This window comes from Archocentrus centrarchus, chromosome 17, assembly GCF_007364275.1.
Source record: "Archocentrus centrarchus isolate MPI-CPG fArcCen1 chromosome 17, fArcCen1, whole genome shotgun sequence".
Taxonomy (NCBI): domain Eukaryota; kingdom Metazoa; phylum Chordata; class Actinopteri; order Cichliformes; family Cichlidae; genus Archocentrus; species Archocentrus centrarchus.
Window position 1 is genome coordinate 18,622,889 of NC_044362.1, and position 21,480 is coordinate 18,644,368.

The following is a 21,480-nucleotide window of genomic DNA, read 5'->3' on the forward strand; positions in this document are numbered from 1 at the left end:
TTCAGTTAGCCCTAAAGGTCAATAAAGGGACAGGGAGGCTTCACAAAAAAATGTGTTTTTTTTTTTTTTTATTGCAGGGAAAATGTAAATCGGAGGTACACAAGTTGTATAAGTCAATAGAAATATTTTAAGTTGTCACATAAATAGTCTTATTTAAGCGTCGCTTGTGTGGGGGGATTTAATTCCCCACAGCTCTACAAAGTTGGAGACCTATTGTATTTCATAATGCATCCAAAGTTATTGCTACATAAATTACGCACTTTAAAACAAATTCTGCAGAGTGAAAGGACGGGCCCAGCACTTATCTTCCCACACAGAGCGGTATTCGCTAGTGTTTCGTAAACACACCAAGGTGTGGTTTCTTTTCTTTTCTTTTTTTTTCAGTCCAAAAGCGGGCAGCTTCCGACTATTCTCAGCAGACCATTATCTGCGCAACAGGAGACTGGGCGGGGAGACGCGCACGGTCTGTCCGCTGTCCCGGCAGCAGAGGAGAAAGACATCGAAAAAGTTTCTTAAAACATAAAGAAAAAACAAACAAACTCATTAACAATGAGTTTGTACGGATCCACTTCAAAACTGCCCACTATGAGCAGAAGTAATTCGCGACCTGATCTGGCGAATTACAGAAACGATATGTTCGTCGGTGGAAACGGCTTCCAGGGGGAATACCAAGCAGGGGACGGCGGATATACCTACACTACCTTCTCCAGGACCTCCATGCACGGCGGAGGTGCGGGAGGGCAGAATATGCAAGTTAACATCGGTGCAGGCGGCGGTGGAATCAAGTAAGTGCGTTGAAATCACCTGTTGCTTTTCAGACACTATAATAGCAGGAAAGTGTGCTACGTGGTTAAATGTTAAAGGCGTACGGAAATATAACGCAGGAAAAGTGTGCGGGCTTTACATGACGCACCAGAAAAAAGAAGGTAAGAATAAGGATGGAATGAGCTGGGAGAAAACGAAACTGATTTACATAAGCTACAGGCTTTTGTCAACTGTTTGCGAGCAATTTGGGAGCGTTTCAATTACATCATGCATGAAATGGAGGAAAAAAAATCGAATCAAGCAGATTCACTGGAAGGATCACTGGAAGCTCACCTTTGATTAGAACAGACAGAAAAAAATGAAAGCTGTAGTGTGCAGCGCAGTTGTTCTGTTGGCCTGGAACTAGTCAGTCAAAATGCACACGGCTCGGCCTCCTAACTAGAATTGTCATTTTCTCTGTGTTAGGAGTATCTAAGTAATCCTAGTTGCTTTACCCCTGATCTGTTGCACAATGTTCGGAGTCACAGCACAGCCTTGAATATCCTCCCATTACTGTAATTCATTATGATGTCAGCGTCTAAGACTGTCAAACTGTTTCATTTTCAAGGATGAGGCGAAATTAAAAATACTGTGCAAGTGCATGTTAGGCTTATGGTAGAGTTAATGCGTTACAGTATATGTTTTTTTGTTTTGTTTTTAAGACACTTAGGTCTGTTCATTTAACTTTCTGTGAAATTCAGCTGTTATTTACGAGGAATAATAACTCAGTAACTAAGCGTCTTTCTTTTTTCTTTCTTTTGTGTACATAAAGAAGTAGATGCTGTTTCACTGTAAGTTAAATAATATATCCTTTCCCCCCCCATGTGCAGTGCTGTTGCAAATATGCAGCAAAAAGTTCTGTTCTTGACACAACAGTGTCAGGACTTCCTGCAGAAAGCCAGCATGATTGTCCAGTCTGTAAGTGTTGCCAACACATTACACTGAACTCACAGATCTGACTTGTGCTTTAATGTTAGGCTGTAGGAAAGTAATCATACAGAATACTAAGAAAGGTCTGCTAATTTAGGTGTGAAGTGCTATTACAGGTATCACAGACATTGTTAAAGCTTTCCCAGTACTTACAGAGTTTAAAAGCAGAAACTATGAGCTGTAGTGAAATGTAATTTTACAGCAAACAATATATCAATGTCTATTCTGCCTGATTTTATAGGGGGGTTCACCAAAGGAGGCTGATAGGTTTTTAGTTTTTGCTGAAGAAGCCATGGAGCAGCTGAAGACCTGTGGCCAAAGCCTGAATCAAATGCGTGTCCAAACTAATGTTTTCAGAAGGTAAAACAAGGCACAGTGTTTTTTTGTTTTTTTTTGTCTTTGCAGAGTGCAGATGTACATTCATGTGACTTTGTGTGTTGTTTTGGTTTGCATTTGCATGCATTCATTCATTAGTGTGTTGCATGTAAGAGTAATAGTGAATACAGCTTTGCATGTGTATGCGGGCTTAGTGGTTGCAGATCTGACTCCCAGTTTTTTTTTTTTGTCATTCAAAAGGAAGCTTACATAGAGAAAGCAGTATTTAGAGTTCAGCACCCTCTGCATGTGTTTTGCTCTGCAGCATTGAACAGTTACAGAACATGCATGCAGGGATCTCTCAGCAACTTGTCGGCAACTTGTCTGTAAGACGAAATAGAAGCACTGGGAGCTCCGCTGATGGGGAGAGGCTCTTTAATGATGCTATGGCCTGGATTTCACAACAGAAGGTGAGCTCGGCATATTCAGAAATAACCAAATACACAACACATATATGTTCTATGGTTAAACTCAGCCATGGGATAGACTGGTGACCCGTGCAGGTTGTATCTGCCTTTCAGGGATCTTTGTACCACTTTAAAATATGCAACAACATTACAAATTAGTTGCCACAATTACAACTTTGCTTATGTTACTAACTTGCATAGCAACAATTTTGTCTTACCAGCATCAGAATCCTTTACATTTAGGGGTATTATGCAAGTTAAGTTGTTTGTCCAGGCTGAATAATTGTAACTGTATGTGTATGCATACCTACGTGGGTGCGCTAGTGTGCATCTTTTTTTTTTATGCAAAGTGAGGAAGAGGAGGCTGTTCTCTTTGACTATCAGGCTTTCTGACCTCCTGTAACTGAAACCATCTGGACATTCTTCCAAAACCTGATCCGTGAGTGAAAGAAGTCGAGAGGGCTGAAGAAGGATTGAAACAAAGAAGGGGAGAGAGTGCGCCTGCAAGGCAGAGAGAGAGAGAGGGAGAGAGAGGTAGAAATAAACAGAGCAGTAAAAGAGAGAATGGAAAGAGCTGTGGCAGCAAAAAGAAGTAAAAGAGTGTGATATATGACACTCTTCACTCAGTCGGTTCTTATTGGACAGGGCTGTTCAGCCTATCACTTAACATGCTCATGGGAAAATGGCCTCCCCAGCCCTCTCACTCCACCTATTATTCATTCACCATGTCCAGCCTCACCCTTCTGTATTTCATCATCCATTACCTGCTGTCAAAACATATTTTCTGCATCAGTCTTTGTATATTGGGCATTGCTGTTTTTTAAACAACTGCAGAGTTAGAGACATATCACCTAATGTTTTGCTGCTTGCTGCTAGTTATGCCTTCAGCTAATGTGCTGACGTATCAGTACGCCGCTTTGTTGACCTTTCCCTGTTCGACTTTAACCGTGCCGATTAAAGTTGGATCTTTTGTGTGGAGCTTAAGTCAAGTTTTCATGAAGTAAAAGGGAGTGGCAAGAGAACAAAAGCCTAGAGAGAGGGGAGAGAGAGAAAAAAAAATCCCAAGTAAAGAACAGAAACTGACTGAGACTGGTTTGCTGGCAGGACTCCTATCAAAGCTGAGGGCAGTCAACATGGGGGGAATAGTTGGAATAGTTTCCTGCTTAACAATCCACTTAATGATTATATGCTGACACCTAGAGGATGAAGAGAAGATTTAAGCTTAGGGAGGCTAGGGAACAAAGCTGGTGACATTCTTCATTTTCTCATTGTCTACCAGTCCAGTAAATAAACCAAGACAAGAACTTTATCCTTCTTATAAATGTTCTTTGTGTAGTATAAACCTGATTTAGCTTTAATACTTAATAAACCTTTTTAGGGCCAAACATATTCCATAACATGGTTTATTTTCCTCAGAAGTCTTTTTTTTAATTTCAGTATGTAATTCAGCATGAACGATAACTTGTCATTCTTCATCTTGTAGCGCATGATTGAGACAGCTCCATGGGGAGATGACTCCACTGCCATACAAAAGCAAATCCTGACCCACAACAGCTTCCACAGCTCTATCCAAAAGAGCTCAGAAGTAGAACGTGCCAGAGATGAACTGGTAAGTTTCCTTCCTCTGCCGGTCCCATGTTTTGAAGCTTTTCATAAAGCTTCTCTTTCAGCCCAGTGGTTATTCTGGAAAATAAATAAATAAAAAGCCTGTAAGGACCATGATAGTCTCTCCCATTGGGAGTGGGACAAAATATTGTTGCAGCAAGATATTGGAGGGCAGGAAATTGTAGGGAAGTTAATCTGACAGTTAACTAAATGGATGAGCTGCTAAAACTGAACACCACAATGCTGTGAGTAAATACATAAAATCCTACTTTTTGACTTTTAAAGCATATCTTACCTCCTTGAGTTACACAGATGTAGTAATGTGTGGTTAATGAGTGGTTTATTATTAATCAAGTATTGCACTTGTAGCATAATGTGATGGTATTTTATTATGTTACCCATTGATTTCCATGCCTGCTATGCATCATGCATACAAGAACTCAATAATTTTTTTGATCATATGCAAACCTGAGTTAAATCAAACATCTCTTTCTTTAGAGTGCAAGAGGTGACAAGTACTACCTCTCCATACTGGAGCAAGAATGGGAAGGCCTGCAGGTAAAAACAAACAAACAAAACTCTGAGAAACATGTTTTCATTTGTCACAGTCATTAGTTTTTGCATTATTCAAATTTATTTGAATTCGCCTTGTGCTTCAGAAAAATTCCCACAGCCGTCTGGGTCAGCTGCGTGAGCTTCAGAATATCATCGAGGAGATCTCTCAAGCCATCATGTGGGTCAACGAGAAAGAGGAGGAGGAGCTTGTGTTTGACTGGGGAGACAAGAACATTGACTATTACATCCCCAAGAAACAAGAGAGCTACTCTGTGAGAATCTCTTTTTCTTTTCTTTTTTTTATGTCTTATGTTGTGATTCTCTGGGTCTTTTGGGGCCCTTATTTCTGTTTTGTTTTTGTATTTTAACAGAGGCTCATGAGAGACCTGGAGGAGAAGGAGAAAGAGCTAAACAAGCTGAAGGTGAAAGCAGATGGCCTCGTGAACAACAGCCATCCTGCCTCTGATAAGATTGAAGTAAGTTGTTTGGGTTTCATTATCTTAAACAGCACATCAACCTGCAGTTTTGTACTGAGCTCTCCATTTACGTCCACAGGCCTACATGGACACCTTACAGACCCAGTGGAGCTGGCTTCTCCAGATCACTAAGTGCATTCATGTACATTTGAAAGAGAATTCTGCCTACAGCCAAGTAAGTGCTCTTTCCTGCCTCTAATCTGATGGAAAATATAGCCTTGTGTGTTTTCATGGGACTAATAACAAACCTTTATTCCTCAGTTTTTCAAAGAGGCCAACGAGACCTACATGAAGCTGCAGAAGCAGCACGAGACAATTCGGAGCAAATTCACTTGTGATAAGAACACCCCCCTGGATAACCTCACAGAACTTCTGAAAAACCTGGAGGTATCATTTTACAGTACTCTGTTAACCACAGGAAATACCTAAATGGATTTTCCTGCTGCTATGAAGCTTTACAAGCTAAATTTAAACTATGTTTTTTTTTTTCACTTGAGTCACATGGAAGTTATTAAAGCCAGTTTTTAGGCGACTTAAAAAAAAATCAAACTTTTGAAATAAAGTGGCTCAGTTAAGAACCTCAATCTGATTTCATACAGAAAGAGAAAGCATACATCATGGAGAACAAGAGGCAGGTCCAAAGTCTGGTCAGCAAGTCTAAGACCATTGTGAGGCTGAAGCCTCGCAATGCTGAGGAAAAGAGCAACAGCCCAGTTATCGTCCAGGCCTTATGTGACTTTAAACAAGACCAGGTAGGATATTCACACACACACACACACACACTCACACACAGAGGCATGGAATTCAGTGTGACCTATGTGTGTTTTATTGTGCGTTTCAGAAAGGTATTATGAAAGGAAATGAGGGCATCCTGAAGGACAACTCGCAGCGCAGCAAGTGGCTTGTGACGGGACCAGGAGGCCTCGACATGATGATTCCCTCAGTGTGCTTACTCATCCCACCACCAAACCCGCTCAGCATCGGCCTTGCCAACAAGTAAGAAACATTCAGCAGTATGGAAGAAAGCAGATCAGACATAATCTGAGAAAATTCCTGCTCACATGTTGATTTGGCTGAAGCTCATCTTATTCTTCTGTTCTATAGAACACAATGCTTTGGGTCATTCACTGTGTTGAAATGCACTGTGGGGCTTTCCTTTCTGCAGATGTTTTGATTTATCCAGTTCTGCCTTATAGTGACTTTTACATGACTTTTACATTTGCAGTTTCTCTAAATATAAAGTGACTGTTTACTTGTGCCGTTCCCCAGAAATGAGCAGTATTATGATGCGATCATGGGCATTTGGAATCAACTCTTCATCAACATCAAGAGTCTCATGTCCTGGCAGTACTGCCTGAAAGACATCAATTACATCAACTCTCTCACCCTCAGTATGGTAAGACCACAAATAACACTGTGAATGCCTTCAATTGCAATATTGTTTTCATACTAAGCAGAGTCTGTGCTTGTGCGTCTGTTTCCATTGTTTATATTTTACCTGAAGCTCTGCCTGCAACATTTTGCGCACCACCTGTGCCTCGTCTAACCCTTTTTAATTGCTGTGCAGCTGTCAAAGATGCGTCCTGAGGAGTACCGCGCTATCATCAAAAGACTGGAGACTCACTACCAGGAGTTCATGCGGACCAGTCAGGGTTCTGAAATGTTTGGGGAAGATGATAAGAAGGTCATCCAGGGCCACTTTGACAAGGCCCAGAGCCACTATGATACATTGATCATCCAGCTGCCTACATACAGTGAGTCTAAATTGTCTGTGCCACATTCCTAGGAGTGTGGTGATTTGGTACTTTGGATTGGTATGAACTTCCTCAGTTTAGTGAGTTACTGTCACTTTACTTCTAGAACATAAATTCTCTCTACATCAGTTACTAATTGTCTGCTGTAGCATGCTAGTGAAGTTGCCTTTTAGCGACAGGATTTAACTATTAATATTAATTACTTATAATCACTTAAATTAATGTTAAATCAATAATTTTAAAATTAGAGTCTAGTTTATATTTCTGGTTTAGCAGTTATATGACTCATAATGGGCCATTGTTGAAAGTGTAAAACAAAAACCTTCTGTTTTTTTCTCTATAAATTCATATTTGTCATATTTTCCATCAGGCAGCAAAGGGGAAGAAGGGACAAAGCCTGAATCCCCCAAACCGGATCCCTCCAAGCCTATCACCAAAAAACCTGCCCCAAAGCCCAATACCCAGACTCCACCACCGAGTTCCACCCTCAACCTCACACTGCTCAGTAGTTTCCAAGATCTTCGACGCAGGCTGGAGTTGGCCGAATCAGGTCTTACCAGTCATCTCCACATTCCTCTGGGGGATAACAGCGTGTATGAGTGCTCAGTGCACATTCAGAAGCTCGAGGTAATTTATTCATGTAAAATGAAACTATAGACTAAAAATATAGGAAATACTTGCAATATACAAGATCCTTCACAGTTTATTAGCGACAATATTCATGAAAGCCTCTTTGTGGGGGGAAAAAAACTGAATATCAGATGATATTAATTTCTAGACTATGCACCAAGATCTGGACTCAATTCATGATGAGTACTTGCGCCTACGAGAGAAGATTATAAAGCAGCTGGAAGGGATTCCTGCGGACTCGGAGCATGCCAAGTTCCTTCGCTCTGAACTGGAAGTCATAAGTCAAAAACTGGGAGGTCTGCAGGACCTTCACACAACCTACCTTCAGAGGTACATTATTTTAGGTTCCACAACACCTTTTTTATTTGTTCTGTCATATAAATTAAGGTTAATGTTCCTAACTTTTATTTTTTTTAATGTCATGGCTATGTTTCTTCTACAGACTTTCAGCACTTAGGGCCTTGCTTCAGAGCCTTATGCAGGTCGAGGATATCATTAAAGTTCACGAAGCTCGACTGACTGAGAAGGAGACCAGCTCTCTGGATCTTCGGGAGCTGGAAAACCAGCGGCTCACACTCAAGGTTTGAGATACATTTTATACTTCAAGGTGTTGTCTCTTGCTTTCCTGAAATGTAACCCTTGGCTGGTAGGAGTTGACTGATATAAAATTACTGTGCTTTTTCATTATTTACATTTTTTTTGACAGCTAGTTGCTCTACAGATTATAATTCAGCATAAAATGGCTCTTCATCATATTAAATACAATCTAACAGTGAAGATTACACAGCAGTTAAAATAGTAAGCAATTCCATTTTAAGTGCATTTGAAAATGCCACTTAGAAATGAATGCATCACTAAAATAACAACCCATTGTGTTATATAAGAATGGTATTTACATTGGACATATCTCTGCATTATGAGTAGTTGGTACTTCTTTTATCTGACATTTTTTATCTGACAATCATTTTAATAGGATCTTTTTTTATCTACTAAATAATAACCAATTCCATCTGCTAATAAAGGCCTCGAAATATGAGTGTGACTCTACGCTATTAAGACTTTAAAAGTTACAATCTTCGAATAAAATGACCAGATGCAAATGACTGCTTTGGTTTGAAGTTATGTTTTAGATTAATGGTTCTAATGGATTTGTGTGTGTGTATGTGTGTGTGTGTGTGTGTGTGTGTGTGTGTGTGTGTGTGTGTGTGTGTGTGTGTGTGTGTGTGTGTGTGTGTGTGTGAGTGTGTGTTTTATTCTATGTTAAAGCAAATGAAGAGTGATTTGGAACAGAGACGAGACCTGCTGACGTCTGTGGAGTCTGAGCTGTCTAAAGCAGTGCACTTGAATGGTCAAATTTCTGACTCCTTCCACAAATGCGACATAGATTTGTCCAAGTACTCAGACTTGGTGGGTCAGCTGACTGACCGCTGGCGCCGCATCCAAGCGCAGATAGATAGCAGGTATAGTAGGATAACCTGCCCATGGTCACATTACTTCATTAACCATACTTGTGTTTCTGTGTTGCCCATTTGCCATTGCTGGTAACAGCACTAAAAATATTCTTTCATTCCTTCCACTTCCCTTTCCTTCAGAGTATGGGACCTGGAGAAGCAGGAGTCTCAGTTAAAGCATTATCAGCAGAGCAGCACTTCCCTGGAACAGTGGATAGACAATGCCAGGAAACGCCAGGACACCCTTCAGAGCATTAAGTTCAGTGACATCCAGACCCTAATGGACCACCTCAACCAACAGAAGGTATGTCTTTACTTGTTTAGATCAGTTTATGATGACCCGATTTGATTTCAAATTGGAAAAAGACACCATTTACTGTTGGGTGTTTCATGTGTTTTGGATTATGCAGCAACAACTGTGAAAAATGTTTCAAATTGTCAGATGTTGCTCAGATGATTTATGAAATTTAAGATAAAGAAAATTAATTGCAGGAAATGTTTTTGGTGAGAAACAGTTTACAGTCTCAGTCCTGTCTAATAAAGTGATTGATGTCCCTAAAAGCAGCATAGACTGAGAAGAGTTTGCATGAAATAATTGAATTTATTAATTTATTTTTCACAAATAGGCACTTCACAATGAAATCAAAGGAAAGAAGGAGAAAATAGAGGATATACAGAAAAATGCAGACACCTGTGCCGCATCTATAAAGGTTGGTAATTGAATTTAAAATACTGCTATACATCTTGCCAAGCTACCATATACAAGTGTGCTATAAATGACTAATTAAATATTGCATTGTGTGTTTTCAGGATTATGAGCTGCAGCTGGCTTCCTACAGTTCAGGCCTGGAAACTCTGCTTAATGTTCCCATCAAGAGAACTATGCTGCAGTCCCCTGCTTCTGTTCTCAGACAAGAGGTACAAACACTGGCCTTCAATTATGTTGCTCTGGTCACATTTTCTAATGTATATTTACAAATCTTTTATTATTATTATTATTATTATTATTATTATTGTACATTTGGAAACCAAATAAATCATTGTATATTTTTGAAATTTTTGAAGGAGTAGCTATTGTCTTTATATGTTTGTGTTATATAATTAAAGTTACTCCCTTAATCGTTTGTGTCCTTTACAAATACTGGAATGTAATGATCACTAGACTGCTCATCCTCAGTATTCATCTACTAATTTTATCTCATCAGGCGGCTGACCAACAGACACGTTATATTGAGCTACTTACACACTCTAGTGACTACTACAAGTTCCTAGGAGAGTTACTGAAGAACATGGAAGAGCTGAAGGTGGTTATTGAATTTATATATTGCCATTTTACAAAATAGTATTTCTGTTTATTAATGATAGTTTAATAATGCCATTAATTTCACTTTAATTGTCCACCAGTATGACTGGATGTAACTGATGCACTTTCTGTTTTTGCTATCCTCAGATAAGGAACACCAAGATTGAAATGCTTGAGGAGGAACTGAGGCGTCTGAAGGAGGACCTTCATGATCGTAACCAGAAAAACAAGTCTCTGGAGGATGCTTTGTCCCGTTATAAGATGGAGCTCAGCCAATCACAAAATCAAATCATTTCTATTGAGGAAGTGAAGAGATCCTCAGCAATGCAAGTTAATGCCGCCAAGGAGAGCCTAGACAGCACACAAAACAGGCTTCAAGATCTTAATGATGAGCTGACCCGCATCAAATACCAACTTGATGAAGAAAAGAGGAAAAGAAGGCTGGCAGAGGAGCGCTACAACAGCCAGCAAGAAGAGTACGAGGCAGCTGTTCGCCGCAGACAGAAAGAGCTGGAAGAACTCAGCTGGACCAAGATTGACTTAGAAAAGACCGTGAAAGACAAAGAACGTGAGTTTGAGAGGATGAAGATACAGCTGGAGGAGGAGGCAGCACGTCGACGAAATACTGAATCTGAAATCTCAAAGGTAAGAACACAGTGCACCCAGGAGATTAAGCAACTTAAGCAGACATACGAGACAGAGATCCACGTTACCAAGACCACAATCCTGAAAGCCTCACAGCAGAAAGAAGAAGACACAGCAGAACTGAGGCTGCAAGTTGAAAGACTTGCTGCTGAGAAGAGAGATCTAGAGGAGGAGCTGAGGAGACTGAGGCAGTCCATTTCTCTTGCAGAAGAGCAGAAAAGCAGGGCAGAGCAGGAGGTCAGCCAGCAGAGGGCCTCAGTGGCACAAGAGACAAGGATGCGCAGTGAGCTGGAGGTGCAGCTGATAACGCTCAAGCAGCAGAGAGAAGAGAATGAGCTCAAATTGAAGGAAGCCACCAGAAACTATCAGGAAAAGTCCAGGCAAATCAGCATGCTAACATTTAACCTGGAAGAAGAAGGGAAGAAGAGGAGAGCTCTGGAATTGGAAATAAATCACCTGAAACAAGCTGCTGCTGAGCTGAAGGCAAAGAACACTTCTTATCTGGAGACGATTAACAAACTGAAAGTGTCTGAGCAGGAGATTCGTATCACTCGAGTGGAGCTGGAAAAGCAAACCACTGAGAAAACTAAGGCTGAGCAGAATTCTGCCTGGTTGCAGAGCCGTATTAGGGAACTTCAAAGCTCTCTGGATGGGAAGGAAGCTGAGTTGGAAAAGCAAAAGAAGGCAACTCAGGAGGAGTTCACTCGTAGAAAGCGAATGGAAGCTGAGTTGGAGAGGATGACACATACTTGCAGAGAGCATACCACCACAATTAGCACGCTAAAATCTATTCAGATAGAGGCTTCCAACTCTGGGCTGAAGTATGAGCAGGACCTCAAGGCTCTTCAGGAGGCTCTGGACAAGAGCCTCAGGGATCATAAAGCCACCAAGGAGGAATTGGCAGGTGTAACAGCCGAGCTGAAGACACTGAAACAGAAGCTTCAGCAGGAACTGGGCCGTATTCATGAACTAAACCTACGTAATGAAAGTCTGTATAAGACCATTGAGGAGAAGAGCCGCCAACTTAATGAATACACCACAGAGATTGAGAAGCTGAAGACCCTGACACAGAACCTTACAAAGGAGAGACTGAAATTGGAGGAAGAGCTGAGAGCACTTAGACAAGAGAGAGATGAACTGAAGCTCAGCAAAAACGCTATTGATGGAGAAAGTGCCACTCAGATTTCAGCCTTGCATGTCCAGCTTCAGAGTAGCAACAAGAGAACATCGGAGCTCCAGGGTCTCATCAATGACCTGACCAAGGAGAGAGAAAAGCTTAAATTGGAAATAGACAAATTCCAAAAGCAGTCAATTGAGGTATTTTTGTTTGCACTGAAGGATCATTACCTCTTAATCACCACGTCTATCATTTCATATGTCACTGCTTGCATGAATTGGTATACATACAATAAGAATCAACATGATTTGAAAGTAGTCTGCAGTTTGTGAATTGCTTCTTTTAGCATTCATTTACCCACTAATGCTTCACTCATACTGTTAAACAGTCTTAACACTAACATGCTGAAAAAAGGTATGCAACCATCTCCGCATAGGTGCTTTCAAACAAATGAGAGACATGTAATTGAACTTAAATTGCTTTTATTTTATATGTATATGCATATGTGGAAATATGTTGGCATTTGTATACATAACTGTGTTCTGTTATCTTTTCACAGACATCTGTGGTGGTGCAAGAATCCCAAAGCAAATACAGCGAGCTGCTGCTGGAGAAGGATAGTTTGCTATCCAAGCTCAGACTGTTGGAGCAGGACAAGAACCGTCAGCTGCGACTAGAAGAGGAGCTCACGCGCATCAAGCTCACGCTAGAGACCGAGCGTCGAAGCAAACAGCAGCTGCAGGAGGAAAAAAATTCCATCTTCAAGGAACTGAGCACTATAAAGAGCCAGTATGAGCTGAAAAGTTCTCAGATTAGGCAGTGCGAGTCAGACAGAGACAAGGCTGATCGAGAGAGGCTTTCCCTCAAGAGCGAGATTGAGAGGCTCATGAGGGAGCTTACGAGTATTGAGGAGAGGTACAAGAGCCGTCTGTTGACCTCAGAAAGGGAGGCAAAAGAGCTGGCTCTCAAGAAAGAGTCCCTGGAAAAAGAAATACGCAGGCTACAGCAGAGACCCAACACTCTGACTAGGCAGACCCAGACAGATGAGAAGGTCCAAACAGTTGATCCATCGAAGCTCATATTTGATGGGGTGCGCCGCAAAGTCACAGCCCACCAGCTTTGCGACTGTGGTATAATTAGTAAAGCTACTCTAGATGAGCTTCTAAAGGGAAGAAAGACAGTGATGGAGGTAGCTGCAGACATCCAGCTCAATCTTAAGGGCACTGGCATCATTGCTGGTATGACATCTGCTTCTCAATGGAAAATCCCCTTCACTGAAGCCAAAAACAAGAATATGCTCAGCCCAGAGAGTGCCCTTATGCTCCTGGAAGCTCAGGCAGCAACAGGCTACATAGTGGATCCTGTATTTAATGAGAAGATGTCTGTCGATTCTGCCTGTTCCAGAGGAATTGTAGACACAGAAGACAGAGATGCCTTGGTGAAAGCTGAAGCAGCAAGCACAGGTTTCAAAGATCCATTCACAGGCAAATTGTTATCTGTGGGTCAGGCTTGCAGACAGGGACACATAGATAAAGAGACAGCTGTCCGCTTGCTCCAGGCTCAGGAGTCTGTTGGGGGCATATTGGATCCTGTCTTGAGTGTCTTCCTTCCAAAAGATCTGGCCTTGGATCGCAATCTTATTGATGAGGACCTCTACAGGGCTTTGACTAAAAAACCGACTTGCTACCTGGATCCAACAACAGGACAGAAGACAAGTTATAATGACCTTCGGTTGAAGTGTACAGTGGAACCTGTTTCTGGCTTGCTTTTGCTCTCTGGTCCAGAAAAGCCCTTGACAGTGAAAGGTCTCCGTGGTGAAGTTTCTGTCTCAGAGCTCGTCAGATCTGAACTGCTGGATGAAACTGACTTGCAGAAGCTCAGTCAAGGCAAACTCACTAGCAGAGAAATTGAAGACAAGCTAAAGTCCTATCTTTATGGCTCTACTTGTATTGCAGGGATCTATGATGAAGCCAATGACAGAATACTACCTTTTTATCAGGCAATGAAGGAGGGTCTGCTTATGAGAGGGACCACATTGGAGCTTCTTGAGGCCCAGGCTGCTTCTGGCTTCATAGTTGATCCAGTCAACAATGTTTTCTTGACAGTGGAAGAAGCCGCAAAGAGATGTCTGATAGGGAAAGAGTTTAAGAACAAGCTCTTGTCTGCAGAGAAGGCAGTAACAGGATACAGAGACCCATCCACAGGAAAGACAATATCCCTCTTCCAAGCTATTGAGAAAGATCTTATTGAGAAAGGTCATGGAATCCGACTGCTTGAGGCTCAAATTGCCAGTGGTGGGATTATTGACCCCAAAGAGAGCCATCGTATTGATGTTGCTGTTGCCTATAAGAGGGGATATTTTGACAAGGAGTTGAATGAAATCTTGACTTATGAAGGAGATGACACAAAGGGGTTCTTTGATCCCAATACCAAGGAGAACCTGACATATCTTCAGCTGAAGGAAAGGTGCATCAAAGACGAGAAAACAGGTCTAATACTGCTACCAATCAGAGACAAGAGAAAGCCGCAGAAGTCACAGGAAAGCCGCACGAACGTCCTCCGCAAGAGGCGGGTTGTAATTGTTGATCCAGACACTGGGCTCGAGATGTCAGTGAGAGAGGCCTATCACCGTGAGCTGATTGACTATGATACTTTCCTAGACTTGTCAGAGCAGGAGTGCGAGTGGGAGGAAATAACGATCACAGGGTCAGATGGCTCTGCACGCTTGGTTATAGTGGACAGAAAAACTGGAACCCAGCATGACATTCAGGACTGCCTGGAGCGCGGCGTCATTAACCAAAGGTCTTTGGATCAGTATCGTGCTGGAACAATAACCTTGACCCAATTTGCTGATGAAATTGCCAGGGGGACCAACAGCTCTGAAATGACCATTGCAGCCAGCAATGTTGATGACATGATCACCTGCAGCAGCCCCACCCACGCAACACCATCTTCTCCCACTGTCCGTAAACGCTTCAACAGTATATCCATTACGGTTTCTCCCCCTGAGATGTTTGATGACCATAGCCCTGTGGCAGCTATATTTGACACAGAGACTTTGGAGAAAATAACTGTTAGTGAAGCGCTTAGAAGAGGCATAGTTGACACTATTACAGCACAGAGGCTGCTCGAGGCCCAAGCATGCACTGGCGGTCTCATCAACCCTGCTACTGGTGAGAGACTGTCACTGCAAGATGCCGTCCATCAGAGCATCATTGAGGAAAGCATGGCCAGTAAGCTAAAACCTGCCCAGAAAGCTTATGCTGGCTTTGAAGATGTGAAGACTAAAAGAAGGATGTCTGCAGCGGAGGCAGTCAAGGAGACATGGCTGCCATATGAAGCTGGCCAGAGATTTTTGGAGTTTCAGTACCTGACAGGAGGCCTAATAGAACCTGGCACTGGACGCCGCATCGGTATTGAAGAGGCTATCCGCAGAAGTTGGTTAGATGGTCAGGGTGCCCAGAAGCTTCAAGATACTCGGAACCACCAGAAGAACCTGACATGTCCCAAGACTAAACTGAAAATATCTTACAAAGAAGCCATGGACAGCTGCATGGTGGAGGAAAGCAACGGTATGAAGATGCTGCAGGCATCATCAGTGTCTACCAAGGGAATCAGCAGCCCTTACAATGTCTCTAACCCAGGATCTCGCTCTGGGTCAAGGGCTGGTTCCCGTACCGGCTCAAGGAGTGGATCTCGTAGAGGCAGTGTTGATTACAGCTCTATGACCTATATATCCACCAGCAGTTCCACTTTTAGCTCCAACACATTCTTTTAATGTACACCACAGAATGAGAATAAATAATATCAGACCAGCATTTCCTGTTTAGTTTGACTTCTTTATAAGTATTTGCTTTTCAAAAAAAATTCTGCTACTTAAAAGTTTGGGAAAAGGTTTTGTTTCTGTTTTTAATACTTAACCCAAAGTATTTTTTGTTTGCAGATTTTAATGATTGAGTGTTTCAATATTAGATGCTGAATGCTATTCATGGTTTTATTGTAACAGCTTTTTAATTGCTATAACTTTGTTTTAGTTAATTTTACTACAGTATGACTTTTTATAATGATACATAATAAATATCTGTTGATTTTATCTTTAACATGACCTCAGAATTAATGTTGCATTGTTGTGTGGTTATTACAAGTTAATTCATGAATTTTTGTTAATTGCAAATCCTGAGGTTTGGCTTAATATATATATTATACATTGCAATACATTACATTATACATTGTAACTGTAGCAAATTCTCACTACTAAAATGTTCTTGCCTTATATCAAATAAAGTCACAGAATTTCATGTGCATTTGTGTCCTGGTTCATTTAAATAAGTGTTTTTACATATGAGGAGATGTTAGTCAAGCAGCATTGTTTTTAGGGATGACTGATTGTAATGCTAAACTTGAACTTGCATGCCTATTTACCCAGATCTTATCCAGATTGAGAGTAAAGTTTTACACTTTGGTTATTTGATGGTAGCGCAGAATATCTGCATTGAATAAATAAGTGAACATTCACCAGCAGTGCATTAAATATAATGAAAGATCCAAGATTACCTCCTAAAGCAGGTTTGATTTGGACACCAGGAGATACAGGCTTTGTTGTCAGTGTTTTCATGAACATCTTGAATTCAACTCTGTTTTTTAAACATGTAATATACCCATGAACTACTGAGGAAACTAGTAATTCTGCATTTGTGAAACATTAAAAGGTATAGCCTAATTTTAACTTCTACTGCTCCAGAATTGAAATGTTTTAAAAAGTAGTCTGGTTTGGCTATTACCTTCTAGAATATATTTGTGAGACCTTAGAGTGGTTACATTCCTTATAATGATATATTTCATTACGAATATTTTTTTTTATGTATTTAATTATATAGTAGCCATATTAAAGGTGTTTATGTGGGTGAGTGGGGGGGTGTGGCAGGAAGTGTATGAGTAGTGAGGGTGAGAACAAATGGAAAGGGGCAGAGGGAGGAGGCCAAAGCGAGGGGAGGTAGGTTGAAAGGGGAGGGAAGAAGGCAGACAGCCTCGGCGGAGCCGTGGGAGGACTATCCCATGCCAGGACTTGTGGCGGCTGCAGCGGCAGCCTGGACTAGAGGAAGTGTATTGGGGGCAGAACAGAAACAGCAGGAGCAGTTTTTAAGGATACGAGCAAAGACTTTCATTTTATATCCAGCAGGCACAAAAAGGAGCGACAAGAGCCTCTGGTCCAAGTAAACTGATCAGCCCGAGAGCGCATTCCAGCAGAGGAAAATGAACCTCCCCGCCCGCTGTAAGCCTGTTTGACGGCTGAGGGCTCGTTGACTCCGAACTTTATCCTGCTCTCTTTTTTTTCAGCAGCTTTGACTTACAAAAAGAGGAGGAAAACAACAAGAAGAAGAACAAAAGCCGTCGCTTTTACTTTGAAAAGGTAAGCCATGGTGTCCGAAAAAGTCCGTCAGTAGTCGGACTGGTGGGCACTTTAAAGCGGGATGAGACTTCCACACTCCAAAGTACTTTTCAACACTTTGAGTTTTCTCATTTGTTCAAATAGCAAAGAGGTCAATATTTTGTACTTAATTTGGCTAGAAACAGGGTGTGTGGGTGTGTTTGTACTCTGATGTAAAATTCTAAAAAAAAACAAAAAGAAACGAGTCATTCATTCTGATCAAAAACTGCTTTTGATTTTTTTAAACTTAATAGAAACCATTAAAGGAGTGTGAATTCAGCTTTATAAAGCCAGGCTCAGCAGAGTCTTTTTAGCTTTTAAATGTCTTCCCCAGTGAATTGTATTTTGCAGTAGCTATAATTTGGTGTTCCTTGCTGTTGTGGGCTATGCTCTACTGAAGACCTTTATAATGTGAAGCATATGGGACTATTCTTGTGGAAGACTTGCATCCAGTAGTCCAGAAGGCTTCAAAAGAAACGGGCCTACTTTGCTGTTTGGAGTGTGCTACTAGTGCATAAATATGGTTAAGTTTGACCTTCTTTTCTTTTTCTTTTGAGCTACAGCTGCTGCATGGTATTTGTAGCCCTAAGGCAGTGATTCTCAGGCAGCCATTGTTGATGACATGTACAAGTGTCCTTAGATCACAGCAGCTACAGCTCCTCTTCACCTGACTATGACTTTTATCCTTTCCCTCCAGTGAAGAGCTGACCTATTCCCGAATTTACACCCTGTTGCTCGTTTCTTTTACCTAACATGTGAGTTCTTCTGAACATTTTGCAGGCTGAACTCCTCCGAGATTGGCTTTAATTTATAATTTAGAGTCATATGACTAATACCTACCCCTCCAGGCGAAAAGAGATGAGTCAGAAATACAAAGAGTTGTTATTATTTTCTTTTTTGTTTTTTCCTGATTGGTAACAGGAGGCACTTGCAAAGGGTTGGCAGAGCAACACATGAATGGGGAATCCTGATAATGTAGTTTGGACAGGTGGGTTGGCAGAGGGTTGGGACTGTGTACTGTAAGCAGAACACTGTGATCCCAGCATGAGACAGAGCAGTGGGGCATTTTAATTTTGTCACAGCACCACTCTTTGTACATGTGTAAGTCATTATACAGAGAGGAGACTTGGAGAATGAAGGCAATAAAGTGGCAAAAATTGTTTAAAGAAAAAAAAAAAAAAGCGGAAAGAAAAAGGGAGAGTGCTAACGTAATCCATTTTGGAGCACATTCCACTATGACCCCAGGATTGAAAATGGTAATTAGGGACTACTTTAGGAGCCTCTGGGTGCATGGATTTGCTCAGAGCTGGGGCTGTCATTTTTATTTCCTTCAAAATACCTCATGAAAATTTGAGACAAATACACGCTAGAGTTCCAGAGTTACAAAATAAACGTACTAAAAATACCCTGCATCCACTTCTGTGGCTTTTTTCAATAGTTCTCAGGGCTTGTTTATTTCAGTCTGTCAGCAGTGAATGGGTGTCAAAGCCACAGCATAAACATACAGAGCCCCTGACAGGAAAAGGCCAGAACAAACTGTGGCCTTGTCCTTCTCTGGGCTCCTAAACCCTGTCATGTCACTGTGAGCATGTTATTCCACAGTATGGGGTCACACTCATGCCAAGTATGACTACACGGTGGTTTGGGTGGAGCTGATGGTATCAAAGTTATTAGAAGGCTATTAGATGTAATCGCTAAATATTATCAGGGGACTACAGCCACACGACAGGGGCAAGAAACAAATGGGTTCTGCTCGCAAGAGTGGGCATAAAAAGTCTTTTGTACTGGACAAGGAAAGAATTAAAGGTAAATCGTAGCTAAATGTAGTGTAAGAAAACCTTTTTGTCCAGCAGCAGTTTGCAGGCAGCCAGACTTCCTGTAGTATTTTATGGCACTCGAGGTGTTACTCAGGTTTGCAGACAACAGCTTAGAAGACTGTTGATCTTTCCAGATTCTCCCAAAGAAACAGTAATGTTATGTGTGTGTGTGTAGCAGTTTTGAGGTTTATCACCTCACTTTGGCTGAAGCTGCGCTCACTCTGTACCAGATAAAGCAAGTCTGATGAATATCAGTACGCTCATTTTTCATTTCAGGCACATCATTTCAGTTTAATTGACCTGTGAAAATATTCGCGGCGTCTCGGAAATGGAGTCTGTTGCCGCAACACGTCAATCACAGTACTGAAGTTTGAGCCAACAGAACCGATGTTGGAGTGTGAATGGGGGGAAGGGATGCCTTGATTACTTTCATATGTGCACATTTTAATTTTGCTCTGTCTCATTTCATTTCTTACTAATTTGCAGCCTATCCACTTAAATATGGATTGATGATATGGCACTGGGGAATTGAGTTAGATAATTCTGATAGTTGCTTCTAATGCAAATTTGTCATATTTTAGACATTTTACAGACTAAATAATTAACCCAAAACAGAAATAACACATTAATTAATTCTGAAAATAAAATTTCCTGCACAAATTTTTAAGCTTAAGGTTTATTTGTCATTGTAGCAGCACTGATATCCCCATCTAGTGACTGATATTTTTGGAAAGAATACATATCTGCAACATTCACCTTAAACTTGCAAATTAAAAATTTTCCTTCTTTAATGTGAGCCAGGCTCGTCTCTGTGCTGTAGACCTTCTGCTGGTTTGTGCACATATAATGTGATGTTGCACATCAAAATCACTAATGGAAAGTCGAGGACACTGCAGACAACTTAATCACAAACCTTCACATAAATCAGTTAAGTTGCTGAGGCTCTGCAGAGTCTTATTATTTGTGACTGGCAAGTATGTAAAGTTTTTGCCAACCCTTGTTACCACAATAGACTTGAAAATAAACAACCATGAGGTCACTGATCACATGATTAGGCTGCTATTTAACCCACAGGGCTTTCTGATGTCTGGATACTAAGACAGTCCTCATTGCTTTTTATGCCCTATCCCACGCCGCTGCTTCTTTTATCTCGTGGTTCACCTGCTCAAACATAGTGGAAGATTCCATGGGTGCTGGCCAGGTGGCGGGTGTGGCCCATTAAACAGGCCTTCATCCCAGCACGCTTCATCGTACTCTCCTCAGCATTTCATTACTCATACAAGGAATGTTTGATTCATTTATTTTCTGCACAGTTCCAGGTAAAAAGAAAAAGGTATTTGGAATGAGTCCTAAGTGATGGTCATGCATGTGTGAACGTGGCGGATCTGACAGCAGCAATCCAGACTAGTCAAGCACCTACCTGTAAGGATTGGAGCTGGGGGAGCCAGACACACCCTAATCCCCCCAACATCCTGACCTTAGTAAACCTGTTGCAGCTTGTTCACCGTAAACCTGGCAACCTGTTTTCTCAAATCTCTCTCCCGTCTCCCGCACTCCTCTACCAGTCTTGCTCTCACAGTGCCATGGGTGGGCTCTGGATTTGAGTTCCTTGGTACTGCTTATTCTGCCTTTGTGAGCTAATGCCTTGCCTCAAACCAGGAACAAAAGCAGTCAGTGCAAATTAAAGACCAATTATCTTTAGTGCGTGCTGGGGCATGCTGCTCCCGTTGGATTGAATGGAGGGTGGGAGAATTGAGAAGAAAATGCTGATTACTGCAGTGCTGCTGCACATGAATGTTTCATGTGAAAAACAGAATACAGTTTAGAAGTTCTGTCACGTGTTATGTAACGCACTGGTTATTTTTGTGCATCTTTGGAGATGGGTTCCACCCATTTGAACTGGGTGGAACCCATCACTCTGTGTCATCATCTTCAATTTGGTACTTTAATTAATTATTTAATAGTTTCTTTCTGGGAAATATGCAGATTTTGTGACCTTTGATCAAAGCCAGGATAAAGTTTTATTTTTACTTTATATACCTAAGAGTTATGTCTCTAAAGAAGAAGGGAAAATGTTAAACTGTTGCTTTAAAATACAATTATTCTGCTTCTTGAAATGTTGGTTAAGCTGATACCTTTTCCATATAGTCAGCACAGTACTTTGACACTTCCAAAATATTACT

General features: G+C 41.3%; 2 protein-coding genes across 3 annotated transcripts in view; both read left to right on the forward strand.

Moving 5' to 3' along the window:
* Positions 1-401: 401 nt before the first annotated feature.
* Positions 402-16,341, forward strand: dspa (desmoplakin a). 2 transcript variants are annotated; one of them, XM_030751398.1, is made up of 24 exons: positions 402-785; positions 1,635-1,722; positions 1,976-2,094; positions 2,375-2,519; positions 4,000-4,125; positions 4,620-4,679; positions 4,781-4,948; positions 5,048-5,152; positions 5,232-5,327; positions 5,414-5,539; positions 5,752-5,904; positions 5,994-6,148; positions 6,422-6,548; positions 6,720-6,906; positions 7,277-7,533; positions 7,685-7,866; positions 7,979-8,117; positions 8,803-8,996; positions 9,129-9,291; positions 9,614-9,697; positions 9,798-9,905; positions 10,193-10,291; positions 10,438-12,252; positions 12,612-16,341. In XM_030751398.1, exons 1-24 carry the CDS (start codon positions 550-552, stop codon positions 15,828-15,830), a joined length of 8,151 nt encoding a protein of 2,716 aa, XP_030607258.1. In that variant the 5' UTR covers positions 402-549; the 3' UTR covers positions 15,831-16,341. The 2 variants fall into 2 exon arrangements, with proteins under 2 accessions (XP_030607258.1, XP_030607259.1); XM_030751399.1 differs by having other exon boundaries at positions 10,438-10,935.
* A 753-nt stretch (positions 16,342-17,094) lies between these two features.
* Positions 17,095-21,480, forward strand: part of LOC115795903 (tensin-3) — a 32,095-nt gene continuing 27,709 nt past the window's right edge. The window contains exon 1 of the mRNA XM_030752034.1: positions 17,095-17,462. The gene's annotated coding sequence lies outside the window, so the exon portion shown is untranslated. The remainder of the gene's footprint in view (positions 17,463-21,480) is intronic.

Coding starts and splice junctions, on each gene's coding strand:
- dspa (XM_030751398.1), top strand. CDS start 550: ATGAGTTTGTACGGATCCACTTCAAAACTGCCCACTATGAGCAGAAGT. Junction 6,149..6,421: donor AGCATCGGCCTTGCCAACAA/GTAAGAAACATT, acceptor GCCGTTCCCCAG/AAATGAGCAGTATTATGATG. Junction 7,867..7,978: donor CACACAACCTACCTTCAGAG/GTACATTATTTT, acceptor TTTCTTCTACAG/ACTTTCAGCACTTAGGGCCT.